This window comes from Callithrix jacchus, chromosome 11 (assembly GCF_049354715.1).
Source record: "Callithrix jacchus isolate 240 chromosome 11, calJac240_pri, whole genome shotgun sequence".
In the NCBI taxonomy this organism is placed as follows: Eukaryota; Metazoa; Chordata; class Mammalia; order Primates; family Cebidae; genus Callithrix; species Callithrix jacchus.
Genome location: NC_133512.1, coordinates 112,084,531 through 112,102,460, shown reverse-complemented (window position 1 = coordinate 112,102,460; position 17,930 = coordinate 112,084,531). Strand labels below are relative to the sequence as shown.

General features: G+C 48.3%; 1 protein-coding gene across 2 annotated transcripts in view; it reads right to left on the bottom strand.

Moving 5' to 3' along the window:
* Nucleotides 1–1,505: 1,505 nt before the first annotated feature.
* WDR91 (WD repeat domain 91) overlaps nt 1,506–17,930 on the bottom strand; it is a 30,178-nt gene continuing 13,753 nt past the window's right edge. For both annotated transcript variants that reach the window (XM_054237687.2, XM_054237686.2), the window contains exons 8-15: nt 16,247–16,440; nt 15,059–15,209; nt 13,728–13,822; nt 13,382–13,550; nt 9,142–9,250; nt 8,231–8,343; nt 6,750–6,947; nt 1,506–3,971 (exon numbers count right to left, since the gene is read on the bottom strand). In XM_054237687.2, coding sequence (XP_054093662.1) covers nt 3,807–3,971; nt 6,750–6,947; nt 8,231–8,343; nt 9,142–9,250; nt 13,382–13,550; nt 13,728–13,822; nt 15,059–15,209; nt 16,247–16,440 — 1,194 coding nt within the window. In that variant the 3' untranslated portion in view covers nt 1,506–3,806. The remainder of the gene's footprint in view (nt 3,972–6,749; nt 6,948–8,230; nt 8,344–9,141; nt 9,251–13,381; nt 13,551–13,727; nt 13,823–15,058; nt 15,210–16,246; nt 16,441–17,930) is intronic.

Here is a 17,930-nt window from a genome sequence, read left to right as displayed (position 1 = left end):
GCTCACACCCGGGTGCAGCGAGCTCGGAGACCTCGCTCCCTCCCCTGCGCTGCTCCCGCACGGCCGGATCTCTGCCATCAGCCCCGGGCCGCGAGGGACGGAGTCCAGATAGCAAGGCTGAAGGGGCGGCCCCAGTGCCTTCAGGTCACAACCTAACCGCCGCGGCTGGGGTGCGTGCAGCTCTTCTGGAGGGCAGTCTCGCGCGGGAGTCGCGCCGCCGCCGTGAGGGGTTAGGGTCAGTGACATCCAGGGTCCCGGCTCTCACCCGCTGAGTTCCGACAAGCCCAGGTCTCACGGGCTAGGGTGGAGAAGCATCGTTTCCTTGTGAATAAAGGAACATAAAATACTTGGCTATTCTGCCTCGTCACTTTCAGGGGAAAAAATCCTTGGCAATTAGAAGAACTGACAGAGAGGCTTAAGGTCCAAGCTTCAGAGTCTTCTGCGAGGCCCATGTGTGCGCTACCTTGTAAAATCCAGTCTTAGCAAAAACCCTTTTCCCCTTGGGTATCTGATCAGTCTCTAGGCCTTATCAGGCTCCTCACCCTCCACCATCCCAGAGTGGTGTATCACCCTGGCCTGTCTTAAGCAACAGTCCTGTTAAGTCAGTTTCACCAGAATCCCTCTTACCCTGATGGGTCCTGTTAGTAATTTTCTATTTACAGACCCCCACCACCACCCTGCTCCTTGACTATGAATTCCCACTGTGCACCCTGTATTCAGAGTTGAGCCCAATCTCTCTCCCCCATGCAGGACCCCATTGCAGTGGTCCTATACATATCGAGATGGTGGTCTTTACTGTGCTTTAACGAGTATCATTAAGTTTTTCTTTAACAGAACCACCCCTTGCACATTTCATTTCTCTCCTTAAAACCTCTTTCCATAGCCTGCTGAAAATGAGTCCGGAAGAGCAGGAAACAAGTGTACATAAAGAGCTATCTGAAGGGAGAGATGCTCCCTGCCCCAGGCAGTGGTCAGGAATCCAAACTGTGTGATTTGCAGATTGGAGTCAGCACCCAAAGCATTTGGGGGATTCGGGATTTTTTTTTTTTAACTGACAGCTAAAATGTTATTTATCATATGAGGTAATGCATGTCAGTTAGCTAGATATAATCATTCTGCATTGTATTCCACAATGAATACATATTTCAAAACATTATGTTGAACTCCTAAAGCATCTGAATGGGGACTGGCTATGAGGCCCTCTCCATTCAAATACTTGCCCTCAACTCCCAGAACACAGCCAAGGCCTGAAGGAGGCCATGAAGCAGAAAAGGCAAATACTGGCAGGGATCTGAAGAGCGGGAGGAAGTGGGGAGTGCACCTGCCACCAGGCTCTTCGTGCAGCCCTCCCCAGAGCTGAGGACCAACACCTGAGCTGGAAACAGTCTGGGACTGACAAAGAGGTTTCTTCTATGCCGCCCTCAACCAAGACAATGGAGAAGTCTTGCTTGGGTGCTTGGGTTCTTGGGCAGACGCCCAGCAGTTCTGTGGAAGGAGAGAGAAGCTGAAGTTCCAACATGCTTTATTTAAGGACGAGCGTTCCCCCCCACCCCCCGCGGGGGGTGGTGGCATGAGAGGAGCCCTGGGTTCAAATGTTCTTTGTGTCTCTGATCCTTAAAGCATCTCAGCAAACTGTAGAGACGGCATTAAGAGGAGGGAACAGGTAGTAAGACAGAAACTTTGAGATGAAGAGAGGAGACATTAACACGTTCCCACTCTAATGAAACCCACGGCCACCTTTCTAAACGTCCTGCAGTCACTGCGTGAGATAAGATCACTGTTTCAATACAGAAGATGGGGAAAATCATAGGTGAAGAAATCTTGGTTTTCTTCATTTGCAGGAGGATTACCAGGGTAGAAATGGGTAAACATCAGTAAGTAACTACTTACTACTGTCTCTGGTGTTTTCATCAAGCCACTTAAATCCCTCCCTGCTTTTCCCTCAACTCCCAGAACACAGCCAAGACTTTAATGCCAATTTATTTTGTGCTTTTCCTACAGCAGGTAACCAGGAGTATCCCTAACTCCAGCCTTGTGCCCCCAGAACTGGGCTGGAGCTCAGAGACTAAAATGACTCATGGCAGCTCCTTCCCCATCTCAGTGATACGGTCACCCCTGCCAGGCACCAAAGACCAAAGCCCAGGTCCTTCACTCTAATAGTGACTCCCGTAAGCTCCGCCTCGGCTGTGAAAAGCAAGAGGGAGAAGGGGAGCAGGTCTCTTGTTGCTCCTCACCTAATGGGAGGATCTGCCTCCCACCCCAGCCAGGGAGGAGAGGGCAGGCCTCAGGCCGGGTGTGGACACAGCTGGTTGATGCTCAGCTCAGCCACAGGTGGGTTCAGTCACAGCTAGGCTGGCCTGAACCTCAGGTGCCCACCAGCAACTTGGCCCTATTGCTCTGAACCTTCTCACCCTTCACCAGCAGGGGGTGCAGGCAGCCATCACCTTTCCACAAGGATGTTTGTTCAGTGGAGGAAGGAGAGGAGCCACCAAATGAAAGAGATACAAGTTGAGCATCCGTAACCCAAAGATCCAAAATCCCCCATAACCCAAAACTTTTTTTTTTTTTTTGAGACAGAGTCTCCCTCTTGTCATCCAGGCTGGAGGGCAATGGTATGATCTTGGCTCACTGCAACCTGTGCCTCCTGGGCTCAAGCGATTCTACTGCCTCAGCCTCCAGAGTAGCTGGGATTACAGGCACCTGCCACCACACCCGGCTAATTTTGGTATATTTAGTAGAGATGGGGCTTCACTGTATTTGCCAGGCTGATCTCGAACTCCTGACCGTAAGTGATCCACTCACTCACCTTGGCCTCCCAAAGTGCTGAGATTACAGCCGTGAGCCACTATGCCCAGCCCCCAAATTTTGAGTACCAACAGGACACCACAAGTAGAAAATCCCACACCTGAGCAGAGTCAAAACTGTTTCATGTACAAAATTAAAATACTGTATAGAGTTACCTTCAGGATACATGTATAAGGTATATATTCATGTTTAGACATGGGATCTACCAAGATACTTCATTATGTATATATGCATATATTCCAAAGTCTGAAAAAATCTAAAATCCGTAACACTCCTGTCCCAAGCATTTCAGATAAGGGACGCTTAGCCTGTCTTAAGAAATAGCAGCCACTGGATGTAAAGGGGCAGCCAGTGGCAGAGGCCTCAGCCCCTGCCTTCACCCTGAGAAGGTTCTATAACAAAAGCTGCCAGCTTTCAGGGACAAAAAAGAACTTTGTGGCCTTGAGTTAAGCCCAGAGAAACAGGAACTACAAAAGAAACCTTGTCACCCAGCAGAATGGACAGAGAGCTGACCTGGCTCCATGGCAGAGCAACAGGAGAGCCTAGGGGAGGGTCAGCAGAGCCAGGCACGGTGGGAGGGCTGTCACTGAAGCAAAGTGACACAAATCCTACAAAGAGACACTAGGGGACCACAAGAGCATTCTTTTTAAAAAAAAAAAAAAAAGGGAAAAATGGGCACATATATACAAAATACTGTCAATTTCTCCTGGGCCAACACAGTAGCCACCTCAGTGTTTCTCCTTCCTCCGGAGCTTTCCTCCCACAGCCTCATGTGTACTGGCGCAGCCATGATACCAGTCTCTGGGAAGCATATGCCACCTACTCCACGTGGGTCCCGTTCTAGTTACCGCAGATGGAAGTGCCTAAGCCCCCTGGCCAGCCTTTCCCTGCAGAGTCACTGCACTGGCAGGGAGCTGGAGTGGAGCGCCCAGTTTTCTTGTCCTGTATCTCCCCCACCCCCAGATAATACTGCTTCCTCTGGTGGCCCTTGGGGCAGGCCATCAGGCTTTATGGGCCAGCAGGGTAGTCAGCTTGATCTTGCCATCCATGGAGGCAGTGAGGCAGGTCCCACAGTCCATGGCAGTGCTCCAGTCTACAGTGACCACAGGGGCTCGGTGGCCACCCAGGCTCAAGCAGCTCTCCAGAACCTTCTCATCGCCACTCAGCTGCAAGAGGACAAGAGAGGACGTCAGCAGACACCACTAACACACTTGATCCACTTTCAGCGGCCAACCTGAGGATGTGGCCAGGCACACATGCCCACCTTTCCAGAAAGTCCATTTAACTTCTTGAACCAGGAAACACCTTCAGTTTCCCAACTACAGCTGGTCCATCTGAAGTGGAAAAGCAGCCCCCGAGAGGCTCCTTAGAGGATGCCATTTTCTCAGCCACCTTGAACTTGCTGTGGGCTGGTGCCTCCTGCACAGACACTGGTCGTTCTCACTACAGCATCACTTCTCACTACCTGACATGTGCTCATGAATCTGCTTATCTGTTGAAGGTTCAGTCCCACGCTGGGGAATGCAAGCTGCAGGACAGCAAGGCCTCAGGCAGCTCTCTCCTGTGGGAGGGCCAGCCTGCCTGACCCAGAATAATGCTGGCGCTGGGGGAGCCTTCAGTTAATGCAGAAACTTGGCTCTCCTCTGAACCCCGGCGCTAGCCAGCCAGCAATCCTGTGTGATAGGGTGCTAGGGCACTAACACGGAAGGGAAGATAGGAGCAAACTAAATGACTATCAGTACCACTGTGTGTAACAACTGTGAACAGGAGACATGCAGCATTCAGCTTTCATTGCGAAAATACTCACAAAAACCATAAATTAAATTTTTTATAGATTGTAAAAGTGAGACGTGAAGTTCAATATATTCCTTAAGTAATTCATTATTCACATTTTACAAATTCTACAGAGGAAAATCTTTCAACCCACTGACTGGTCATACAGCAAGTCTGACTGACTGTAAATCATAGGAACTGATCAGATCAAATGACAAAGTCTGCATGATTGAGAATAAAATGCATACACATACACATAGACACATATAGCCATACAGAAAGCAAAGTACTGAACAGCCCACCAAAAATATAACGAAAACAAACCTTTCAAGAGTTAAATCAGATCAGGCTTTAAATGGAAAGCGTTTTACAGCATCTCCACTGGGAAATAATGGTTATGAGAAATGATGGAGCTAATTTTGAAGGAAAGGACAAAGGCAACTGACATAATCCTGCTCTACAGAAAAGAGGAGCCTAGCTGACAGCAAGCCAGGTCCTGCTGTGCATACTTCAGGCTACACTCTAGGAGGCCCCACTTCCTACCTCAGCACACGCAGTACCCCTTGCCTCACTGTATGCTCTTGCTCACTCTGCCCATGTGGGGCCCCAAGACCTGCCTTCCTCTCCATCTACCTAACAACTCCTCATCCTCCTCTCCTCCTGCTTCCAAGGCCTCCAATCCACAGCCTCCCACCTCCCCAAGGATGCAGTTACCTGCTTCTCTGAGCTGCTCAACTCCACATTGCTCTCCCTTGTTGGTACTGTGTCTGAGGGTACACCCCAAGAGAGCAGAGATCATATTCTGTATCTCCTTCATACATGCCACAGTGCCTGGTCCAATGCCTAGCACAAAACTGCCATCCAAAACACATGCCCTTGACTGGTCAGTGAGCTGTGGCAGCAACAGCTGCTGAGAATATCCCACCTTGAAGGACTATGTTCCTAAACAACCAGCACCACTGGGCAAGTAACTGAAAAGTATCACACAGACTAAGAATGGACCCACTCAGTACCAGACACAGGAGCTTAGGCTATGCCACAAACCCTCATCACTAGTCAAGGTGATACCAGTAAAATAGAAGACACTTATACTTAAAACTACATGAAATAAGTTCTGATTTAAGAACTAAAACAAATGTGTAAACTGAGGGGCAGAAAATAATGTGGACAACTTACACTATGGCTTGACAAATCACACCCTCAAATTTCTGTCTCTAATATGGACTGGGTGGGGAAAAAAATAGAATGAATAAGACCTACTATTTGATAGCACAACAGGGTGACCACAGTTAATAATAACTGTGTATTTTAAAATAAAGAATGTAACTGAATTGTTTGGAATGCAATGGGTAAATGCTTGAGGGGATGGATACCCCATTCTCCATGATGTGCTTATTTCACATTGCATGCCTATATGAAAACATCTTATGTTGCCCATAAATATATATACCTATAGATGTAACCCCAAAAATTAAGAATTTAAAACATTTTTTTAAAAATATGGACTAGAATATACTTGACCCATGGCACATTCAATAAATTAACAAATCTACATCAGATTAGAGTTCTAAATTAAACCACCTAGCTGGGACCTGGATGGGGACATGTTCCTCCATCCCAGCACTCCCCAAACTCTTCTCCCTACTCCTGAGTGATTTTTATAATAGGTTATTCCCAAGGAAAGAAGGGAGAAAAAGGGCAGAATCTTGTCAAGGATGAGCAGGGAATGGGGGGTTCTCATGCCCCAATCCCGCCTTTTCTACCCACCTGAGCTGCAAAGCAGCCCTGGCCAAGCCTGCAACAAGGAGGCTCTAGGCCACACTTGTCCACCCTGTAGCCCATGGGCCACATGCGGCCCAGGACGGCTTTGAATGAGGCCCAACACAAATCCGTGTTTTAAGAACATGATGAGATTTTGTTTAGCTCAGCAGCTATCATTAGTGTTAGTGTATTTTATGTGTGGCCCAAGAGAATTCTTCTTCCAGCATGGCCCAGGGAAGGCAAAGGATTGGATACCCCTGCTCTAGGCACTGCCCATCCATTGTCAAAGACATCTCCATAGCCATGCAGCTCGGAGATAAAGGGCCATGCTCAGTGGCCATGGTCCAGACCTCCAGGGAGGAACCCCCGCCCATCACGATACCGCCACCCCCCCACCAACCACCAGTTACCTTGTAGATGACGCCGCCTGTGGCAGAACACGTCAGCATGTAATTGCCCTCTGAGTCGAAAGCAAAGAGTCGGCCCCTGGGAACTTGAACCTGCTTGTAGCCGCTGTATCCAGACAGCACAAAGGGGCCGGTGGCATCCGAGGGGAGGCTGTACTCGGACACCTTGAGGCCGCTCTTGTGGATGTTCCACTGGATGAACTGCAGTCACAGGGCACAAGTAGGGTGCTCTCAGCAGGGCTGGCCAATGCAGGCCTCAAGGAAGAGCAAGGACCCACACAGAGCAGAGGCTGGCAAGGGCGACCCACCTCCCAGCCACAGTGCTGACATCCTTGAAAAGCCTTTCAAGTGCCAGAGGCAGAAAGGGGCTTGGGGTGAGAGTTCTACAAGTCTGATCTCTGGCCAACATGATTTAAGCATTTTTTAGGGAAGAAAATCTAGAAAAAGAGGCAGCAACCTCACATCAAAGTCCAACCCTTCTCTTTCCCCCTGGCCTGACCCTAGGAGAGGAAAAGGGACAGCAAGTGGCTTTGCCTGGATTCCTCGTCTCTCAAGCAGAAGGAATGTTTCAAGTGGTCTATTATTATTATATACTCTAACTCCATTATTATTATAGAGTTAAAACCCAAGTCGATTTTTCTGTCTGAGGAATGAGGTACAGAGGACAAATTCCACATATATTGCACCAGTGTCTTAGGCATACACTCAACTGAACACTGGGCGATGCCATTATAAACTCAGCTCCTTACCATAGCAGACATCATCCCCTAGCCTACCCCATGGACAGGTGACTTGGCTGTGACCACCTCCTCACTGTGAGCATCCCACATTAAGAAGGAAGTCGAGCTTTAACGTAAAAGTCCTTTCCCATACTTTTCAAATGAAGAACATATTTTGTAGTTAATCCTTTCAATGGATAAAAAGATAGTGTCCAATCCAAAAGGTCCAGGCAGGCACACATGGAAAGGGCATCCTTTTCCCACCTCTGCCCCTGCCACCTCCCCATCTGAAGTGATCACTGTTCCCGGTTCCTAACCCTCTGCAGAGGGAATCTACTGGGGGCACTGACTTTTCCTTTTTTTCTGGCTTTCTTTTCACATCTTTGGGCTCTGCTGGGGTTTGTATGCATCTAAGCTGTCCCCAGCCACTCAGCAAACTCTACACATCCATGAGTGGACACATCCTGGACCACTCATTACCAAGCCCAGCGAAGCAAACTCAGCCCTAAATCCAGACCCCACAGATCCATCTATGGTAAGATGAGTAATTTTTGGTACTTCTTTTCATAAGAACAGCCAACTCCTGCTGAACTCACTGAAACCTCAAAAAGATTGTAAGACGAATTACTAGTTTAACCCTATTCTACAGATAAAGCTGCAAAAAGAGGCCTGAGGTTGTAGAGCCAGTAACAGGTATGGCCACAACCGGCAGCCAGCCCACATGTCATCCCGGTGCTCTCTTATCTGAATTGTGTGGCTGCCTACCTTCCCGTCCTCGCCGATGCTGTACACGGTGTTCTCATCATAGCTGAATTCCACAGAGTAGACTTCCCCGTAGTGGGCCCTCCAGCTCATCGCACACTCATGCTGCTGCATGTCTGAGGCAACGAGACATCGCCGATCGCATCCTGACCAGGGCTCTGCAGAAGGCATCTGCCTGCAGCAAGAGGCCCCCTCCCCCTCTACTCAGGCTGATGGCTGTTCTGGAGGCCAAGGGTACCCAGGACCCAGCAAGTGCCATAAAGCTGCCCCTGCCCAAGAGGTCAGGCTGTTTCTGAGGAGCATCAGAGCAGCATCTCTGAGCCTCAGAAGCAGCGTCTTTCACCAGGTCAGAAGTGAGGCTCAGGAGTCCCTGTGGGGAGCTCATCTAGGGATTCCTGCATTTAAGAAGACACCCAGGAAACTGCCCTCTGTAAATTCCCCACAGGCGCCCTGGGAATCCCTTAAAGATATAGTTACCTTGCCCCAGCCCAGGCTCTGGGAATGTCTCCTGGGGACACAGCCTGACCTGGGGATTTGTACACAGCATGCCAGGGTATTCTGATGCTTTTTAGAATGAACTATTCACAGCAAGTGGGCAGGATGGCAGTACTCCTGTGTGCCTTCCTGGATCCCACACAGGTGACAAGGACTCAGATGGAACAACTCGAGACTCAAGGACCACTGAGCTCCACCCCCTCCCATGTCTATTGACACTAACTATGGGCGAGTTTATTATGGTGGGTGTTTTCAAAACGCTGACTAAAGTTAAGCTCTAGTACATGCATCTGAAGTCAGGGTTTGCAAAAGCCTCTAGCCCAGCTGGCAAAACAAATCCAACCCTGGCAAAAAAAAAAAAAAAAATCCCTGGGACATCTAAGGAGGGATCAAGGATTACTATGAGCACACTTGCATACCAAACAGCCGGATGACGCCATCCGCTGCCCCTGTGACCAGCAGGTTCCCATTGTGATTGAAGGCTGTACAGTTGATAGCGATGGGTTCTGGATCCAGGGAGAACTGGAGCTATTGCAACAAAATGAAAAACACCAGTAGCAGATCTTCACTCAGCGTAGGCACACTGCTTATTCCAAAGCAGACAGGTGCCCTAGATTGGGTTTTCCACCAGCTCCTCCCTTATGTAATCTGGAAATGTAGATCTGAGCCTTTGCCAAAGTGCTGTGCCAGTGACCACCTGTGCTCTTTTGAGAACAAGGTCTCTGTGCCTATACACATTCTGGTTTCCATAGGGAGATAATCATCCACACTTGCTCCATTATAAAATATATAATACATATCTTAGCAACCTACACTTCACCCAGAATGCATTCCAAGCAAATTCTCATTGAAAAGTCTTATTGCCATCAGAAAATAACCCTTCATCGACCACCTTTCCTGACAGACAACACTAAAAAATCTACCAGCTCCCCATAGAAACACTTAGAAATACAGTAGCAAACAAAACCACCTCATAGAACACAGGGTCTATTGATTAGATAATTAATGAAGACTATCATTTCAAACAATATGGAACCCTGGGAACTCTAAATAATCCTACTGAAATTAAAAATGCAAGATAGAATGTTATTTAAAATATACACAGAGGGGCCAGGCACGGTGGCTCACACCTGTAATCCCAGCACTTGGGGAGGCTGAGGCGGGTGGATCACGAGGTCAGGAGATTGAGACCATCCTGGCTGACACAGTGAAATCCCGTCTCTATTAAAGATACAAAAAATTAGCCAGGTGTGGTGGCACACTCCTGTAGTCCTACCTACTTGGGAGGCTGAGGAAGGAGAGTCGCTTGAACCTGGGAGGTGGAGATTACAGTGAGCCGAGATCTCACCACTGCACTCTAGCCTGGGCAACAGAGCAAGACTCTGTTTCAAAAAAAAAAGGGGAAAAAAACACACACAGAGTCCTAAGCTAGCAAATAAAAAAATCCTCTAGAGCCAAACTAAGAGAAAGCAAGAACCCAGAGAATCAGCACACTCCAAAGCTGGCTTTCACTCTGGGGCATTAATCAGATCCAGATGACTCAAGTTCCCATTCTGCTACCCATGAAGAGCTCATGAGCCTGAAGACAACAATGTGTGACCTGTTCAAGGTCAGGCGGTAAGAACCTGTCACATGGAGTTGGGACTCCAAAGAGCAGGAGTGAACTAGAAATAAACCTACTTCAGAGAGAGGGAAAACAAGAAAACCTACCTCCCTGGAAATTCATAACCACAAGCTAGCCCTGACATGGGCTTATGACCCTAATTCACAATCTTTATGAATCTATTTTAAAGTTGTCAGGAGTTGGTAGTGCCCTGAAGAACCTGGAAAAAATTAATGCAAATCCAAGAAATGCACCTCCAATCCAAGCCTGAAAATATTCTCAGAGATAATGGTTCAAGAAACAACACCATGATCATAATTCATAAGAAACAGGAAAATAAGGCAAAAGGATCCAGCACCCAGAACCAGCAGAGCAGAATCAGACCCACAAAGACTTCAAACATTAGATTTATAATGCAGAACATACAAGCATATTCAATTGTTCAACAAAATAAAAGAAGAAATTGAAAATATGGGTAAAAATGAGAGACTACAAACATGACAAAGCAGGTTTGAAAAAAATGAAGTTGAGCTTCTAAAAATGAGAAACACAATAACTGCAATTACCATCCTAATAAATAGATGAAACGGAGATTAGATATAGTAGAGATTAGCAAACTGATAGATCAAAAGAAATTATTATCAAGAATGCAGCAAAGTGAAACAAAAAAGAGGAAGAGGCAAGTTCCAACACATACGGAATGGGAGTTCCAGAAAGAAAGAGATGATCAGAGAACTGCAATACTGGAAAAAATGATGACTGAGAATTTTCCAGAACTGGACAAAGACACAGATGTTCTGATTCAGAAACCAAATCCCAGGCAGAACTTTAAAAAACTAAATTTTAAAACTTAAAAGCCAGAAAATCCACATCCAGAGAACCAGATAAGAAGATTTTAAAAGCAGCCATAAAAAAAAAGACAACAAAGGAATGCCAATTACACAGAGAGCTAATGCTCCGGGCTTAGCAAAGGCAGTCAGAGGATGGACCAAGTCACAAGGTTAGGGAATCAGTCTTCAGCCTGGAATACCACAAGCTATTCTAGAAAAACAGATATACTGTGGTTCCATACATATGGAGTCAGAAACACGCAAAACATAAACTAGGTTGTTTAGGGATACGTAATAATGTGGTAAAGTCATTTTTAAAATGTAAGGCAGGCCAGGCGTGGTGGCTCACACCTGTAATCCCAGCACTTTGGGAGGCCAAAGTGGATCACCTTAGGTCAGGAGTTCGAGACAGGGTCAACATGGTGAAACCCCATCTCTACTAAAAATAAAAAAAAATTAGCTAGGTGTGGTGATGGGCACCTGTAATCCCAGCTACTTGGGAGGTTGAGGCAGAGTCCCTGGAAATGCAGAGAAGTGGTCAGACTGGAAACACGTTGGCAGTATTTGCTTATGGACTGACTGTGTGAGCAGAGGGAGAAGGACAAGTCTGGGAAGAGCTGAGATCACACCACTGCACTCCAGCCTGGGTAACAGAGTAAGACTCCATTTCAAAAAAGAAAAAATGTAAGCTAACAGTATGACAAAATTCAAGACAGGTTCTCTCTGGAAGGGAAAAAAGACCATCAAGATTGGGAAGGGCCACACAAGAGCTAAAATGTATTGATGATGCTCTGTATAAACCGTGATGGGTCTGCGGGTGCTCACTGTACTGCTTTTCTTCTCATTATATTATATACCTATGATTTCAATATGCTTTTGTATGTATTCAATGTTTAATTAAAAACTTGAAAATCACAAGTAAACATACAATTACAAATTTTAATAAGAGCTTTAGAGGAAAATACAAGATGCCACGAACTAAGACGAATTGAATTAAACCAGTGGACAGGACAGTGGGCAGGGAGGGACATGAGAGACAGGTCTAGAGTATGTCCCTGGAAATGCAGAGAAGTGGTCAGACTGGAAACACACTGGCAGTATTTGCTTATGGACTGTGTGAGCAGAGGGAGAAGGACAGGTCTGGGAAGAACACCAATTTCTGTTTGTTTGTTTTTTCTTTTTTTGAGACAGAATCTCACTGTTACCCAGGCTGGAATGAAATAGCACCATATCAGTTCACTGCAGCCTCCACCTCCCAGGCTCAAGCAATCCTCCTGCCTCAGCCTCTCAAGTAGCTGAGACTACAGGTGATCACCCCTACACCCGGCTAATTTTTAAATTTTCTGTTGAGACAAGAGCTCACCACATTGCCCAGGCTAGACTTGAATTCCTGGCCTCAAGCAATCCACCTGCCTCGGCTTCCCAAAGTGCTGGGATTACAGGCATGAGCAACTGCACCCGGCCAAGATCTCCAATTTCTAAGTGAGGTACGTTTGCCAAAGTGAGGAAAATTATGAGGGGATGAATGTATGTGGCAAGGAGTGGAGGTCAAGAATTTGGGCCTCAGAGGTCTGAGAGACCCAAAGGGAACACAGACCGCTTCTACAGGCAGATGCAGGACAGCACAAACTGAGCACATAGAACAGGACCCAACTGAAAGCAGGGGCTCTCAAGTGTCCAGCAGCATCAGGAAACAATGTGTTCAACATAAAGGCCATATGGCTTGTAAGCACTGAAACTAATAATTTCAACAAGAAGCAGCACTGCCTTGTCAGATTCAATCTCTCTGGGGCTTAGGGTGGCAGCTGCAGCATCTATTACTGTCTTGGGGGAAGGGGTCCTCAGCTCTGAAGGGTGGCCAGGTCCCCTGGAAGCAAGTTCACAGGCTGTCTGGTCACCTTGCTTCTTATGAATCTGCATGTGTCCTTGTTACTGTTGGCTGCTGCTGCTACAATTCTCACACAATTCTAAGTTAACAGGATGTCAGAAGGAGCCACAAGTTCTCTCCTAAAAATCAATCGTAGGGGCCCTCTGGTAGGTTCTGGGTGACTTCTAAGTTTGCAGCACAATTCTCAGTGACATGTCGCTAACAATATCCCCAGTTCTTTTCAACACTTAAAACTTTATTAAAAATCTGAGGAGACCAAAGCAAAAGAGGCTCTTCAGAAACCCAGGGGAATGCAGATTGTGCCCCACCCCAGGGAGAGCCACAGGGGAGGCCCGTACCTGCTGCTTCATGGTCTTCGTGTCCCACAGCAGCAATCTGCCAGGAACCTGGTTCATGCCCTTGCTGCCGATGTCTGGTGCTGAGAAGTCTACCTGGGAAGTGAGGCTAGGAGCTGCAGCCGAACAGACGAAAGAGGCCCCACTGGGGCTGCACGCAAGAGACAGGATTCTGCAACACACATGGGCCTGGGTCAGACCCTCTGCTTGCCCACAGAGAGAGGGCACACTTCAGTCCTGAGGCTTGTCCTGCACAGGAGATGGAGCACAAGGCTCAGGAAAGAACCAGCCCTATGGACCACACTTGGCAATCTGCAGCCTTGATGGTGAGGGGTGGGTTCCAGCTCACCTGGGCATGTCGTCGTTGATATTGATTTCACAGAGATTCTTCTTGGCTTCTGTGTCATAGAGACGCACCGTCCCCACACCACTGCCCAGCAAGAGCTGGAACAACAAGGGGCGGGAGGTGGGAAGGATAGCAGGGAATGAGGCTGAGTCAGGGGGGATCTCCAGAGAGGCTGAGGCTGCACAGGCTGCGGGGGTGAGGCCCCTCCTCTCTGCATCCAGGCAGTTCAGGGGAAATATGGCTACAATGAGCCTCACTTTAAAATTAAACAAAGACATGAGAGCCGACCTTGAACTTCTAAGCAAAACCACAAAAAGTATCTGTGGATTGGGAGAGACATGTCACCTTGGATACATCTGGAAATGTTCTGGCTGGAGGAATGAGGCCCTCTGATCCTCACTTTCTTCAGTTTGAACCCCCAGCTGTTGGAACCTTTCCTTCCCGCTCCTGGTCTGCCCAGTATCCCTCTCAGAGTACTGGCTTCGGCTGCCATGGGGCCTGGATGACTGTTCCATTTGCCTTTTTAGGGGACAGCTCTGGCTCTGGGTCTGTAAAGACCTCCAGAAAAAAAATAAAAGTGGCTATCCTTGTGTTCAGGAATTTGTGATTTATTTGGTGAAAAGCTTCAAACATAATCACAAATAGTGCCAGAGGAAAGTTCCAGAAGCAGCTCAGGTGTGAGGAATATTAGGTAGAGTATGACCTCAGCATTCACTTGGCAAACTGACGCTAGCCCAGGGCAAGCCCTGGGGTCCTCATCCATGATGATAATCCCTTCAGCTGCCAAAAATTATAGAAAAACAGAATTTGCATCTTGGGCTATACGGTATAATCCCCATAAACGGAGTAAAAGAAAAAACAGCAGGTCAATTTTACCTCCTTACTACAAGTCCTATCTGAAATATAAAATCCAGAGAGAAGAACACTGTAAGACCCATGGGAACCACAAAATAGAACACCAGCCCCTCACCAGAGGAAGCCACTTCCCATGGGGCCTGGCACGGGAGGGTGTCTGCTGCAACTGCGGCTGGAAACACAGACAGACGAGGAGACAGCAGTCAAGCAAATGGTCCGCAGGGCAGACCGCCACAGACAGGAAGAAGCCGTGTTTTCCAGGCCCCCTGCAGTTCTTTTCAATCTGTCAATCTGGTAACTTCACTGCCTCCCTAAAACAGGAGCCTTCTGAGCTGGTTCTGGATGTGTGTCCTGGAATCCCCAATAATGGAGAGAAGGGAAGAAAACTGGCTTGGCTGCCTTGACTCAGCCAGTGGAGAGCCCTGGGGAATCCCTCCACTGAGCCGGCAGAGCGAGCCCCAGAGGCCACCATTACTCACCAGTCTGTCCCGTTTGGTGGCCCATTCCAAAGAGAGCAGCGGCGACTTGGAAATGGAGGACGCTTTGGTCTGCATGATGGGGTTGAAGGACCACACTTTGATGACACCGTCGACGTCTAAGCTGGCGACTCTCCTCCCAGAACAGTCCACTCTGAGATGAGAAAAAAGGGAGGCCTGTCAGCTCTCAGTCCCCATTCTCTTCCACTAATGCCAGGATGATCGCTTTTATGACTTCCTTGCTGTTTTGAAAAACAATCCCTAGAGGTCTACATTCAAAGGACTGATATAGACTTATTTCTAGAAATATTCATTCATTTGTTTGTCTAAGAAATACTTATTAAATGCCAACCATGTGCTAAGTTTTTCACCAACTCTGGGCAAAGAGCCATGAGCAAGAGTTGCAGGGCCCTGCCCTCAGAGCACTTCCAGTCTCTGGAGACAGAGCCTTTGGACTCACATTCTCTAACAGCCCAAGGGCCCCAAGAGCCATCAAGGCTGTCAAAACGAGAAACCTACCTACTGGCTGAAAATTACACCCTATCATAGTTTGTTCTTTAAAGGTTTTTACTGTGCTTAAGTAAAAACTTACAAATGGCAAATTACAAATCAGGCATTTACCTAAAAGTACCAACATAAAGCAAATTGAGTGAGTTTGCGGGGTTAAAATAAAGGGTAATTTGTTCCCAAAACTGTGAGAAACATAACTACAAAGGGCAGAGAGGCTGGGTGCAGTGGGTCACACCTGTAATCCCAGTACTTTGGGAGGCTGAGACCAGTGGATCACTTGAGGCTGCGAGTTCGAGACCAGCCTGGCCAACATGGTGAAACCCTGTCTCTACTAAAAATATAAAAATGAGATGGGCATGGTCACAGCATCTATAATCCCAGCTATTTGGGAAGCCGAGGCATGAGAATCGCTTGAGCCTGGGAGGCCAAGGTTGCAGTGAACCAAGATTATGCCATTGCAATCCAGACTAGGAGACAGACCAAGACTCTGTCTCAAAAAAAAAAGGGCAGAAGAGCTGGCCAGTCCACTGGCAGCTCCAAGCAACTCCCATGATTCTTGAGCCATGACTGTGGCCCTTGTCCAAGCCCCTATTCTCCCCATTTCCTGCTGGCCACACCTATACATGTGCTGCCTGAAAATCTGAGCTTCCCAGGGTTTCCTTGGCCCCAGGCCCAACCCACCTGCAGTGCATGATGGATGAGTGATGCTCCCCATACTCCTCCTGTCCCAGCACAATAAAGGGCTGCTCGGGGCGGACTCCTCCACCCTCAAGGCCTGCCGAGGACGCCCGAGTCAGTGGCTCCACCGGCTCCATGTGGAGCTCTGGGCAGGGCTCGGCCTCTGGGCCACTGGCTTCCGGTTTCTTCTCTGCACACTGTCATAAGCAGGGCGGCGACAAGTCAGCCAGGAAGGGATCCCCCATACCAGAGCGCACACCGCAAGGGGTCTAGGCCTAGGCAGCAGCATTCTGCAGAGCTCTCAGTAATTACGAAATGGGGAGAAGAGCTCTGACCTGCAAGGTTAGGGCTCAGCTCACACTGGCAGAGTTGGGGACCTGCTCCCCTGACAGCCCCTTCCTGGAGACTTTGCTCCACATAGGCCCTGCTAAGGGACAGGGGGCTGTGGGCCCTCCATGATATAGCTGATGGGACTCAGGACACACCCCTGCCCTGACAACAGGCCAGGTGGAGGATGCGTGGTGCAGGCCATACACCGCGCTCTATGTTTTACAGATTTCTCTCATTTAGTCCTCCCCAAATCATAAGATGCTATTATTTTCCCCATTTTACAGCTGTGGAAACTAAAAGACTTAAAGCAGAAGCCAAATCCCTTGCCCAAAGTCATACAGCTGGCAAGGGGGAGAAACTGGATGTGAAGCTGGGTGGGCGAGAGGTAAGCCCAGCCCAATTCCAGTGCACCCCTAGGCCCACCAGCCCTCCTGGGAGGCAGGCACTGAGAAACTAAGAAACAAACACAGCTGGCCAGGCAGAAGACAGAGAGATCCAAGGGCTGCTGAGGGTCCAAGGCTGGCTGTTCTCTGCGTCCCTGGAGCAGAGGTGTTGGCTACCGTCTGGTGCTCACCTAGACACAATCCAGGCTGGGGGCATCGGCCAGGGTACTCTCTACCAGCCTGGGGTCCAGATGCTCCTGCAAATGCTTCCTCAGAAAGGCAGGAGGAGGAATTCAACAATAAAAAAACAATAACAAGGAACTTCAGACCTTATGGGGCTGTGGCTGGCCCCCAAGTGCATCTTGAATCGTGCAATGCCAGAACGACTTGTGATCTGAGCCTTAAGGGTCCGTTGTCACCACAGTACTAAGTTATTAATGAGGAAATACCTTTAAAACAGGCAAATAGCCCCAATTAAGAAATATATGGTCAAGAAGGTGACTTGGGCAAGAGAACCAGTAAATCCCTCAGACTTCCACCACCAATCAGGAATACCTGCCAGGAACAGATTCAGCTGTAATGCCATGAAGAGCACGCCGTGGCCCACATTTGCCAGTGAGGGGAGTCCCCAGAGCCCAGGGCTCAGCACAGAAAGGCCTGGGCCACAGCCTCCCACTGTGTGGGCACATGGCCCTCAGGGCAGCAAGGCAGCACAGGACAAAGGAATCCTGTGATCAAGCAAGTCTGGGTGACTGGGTGAAACCCAGGTCTCTAGGAGCCCACGACAGGCTGCTAAGCACAATTAACCTAAGGGAAGAATGAGGATGCAAAGGTCCCCAAGCCAGCTTAATCACAGAAGTCATCGTCTGGGAGCACTTCCAGAGCCCTGCAATTTCTGGTCCCTACTTAGGGAAATACTGCATGGGAGAAATGGACCACAGAAGAGCCAGGCAAATGATGAACCCAAATAACCA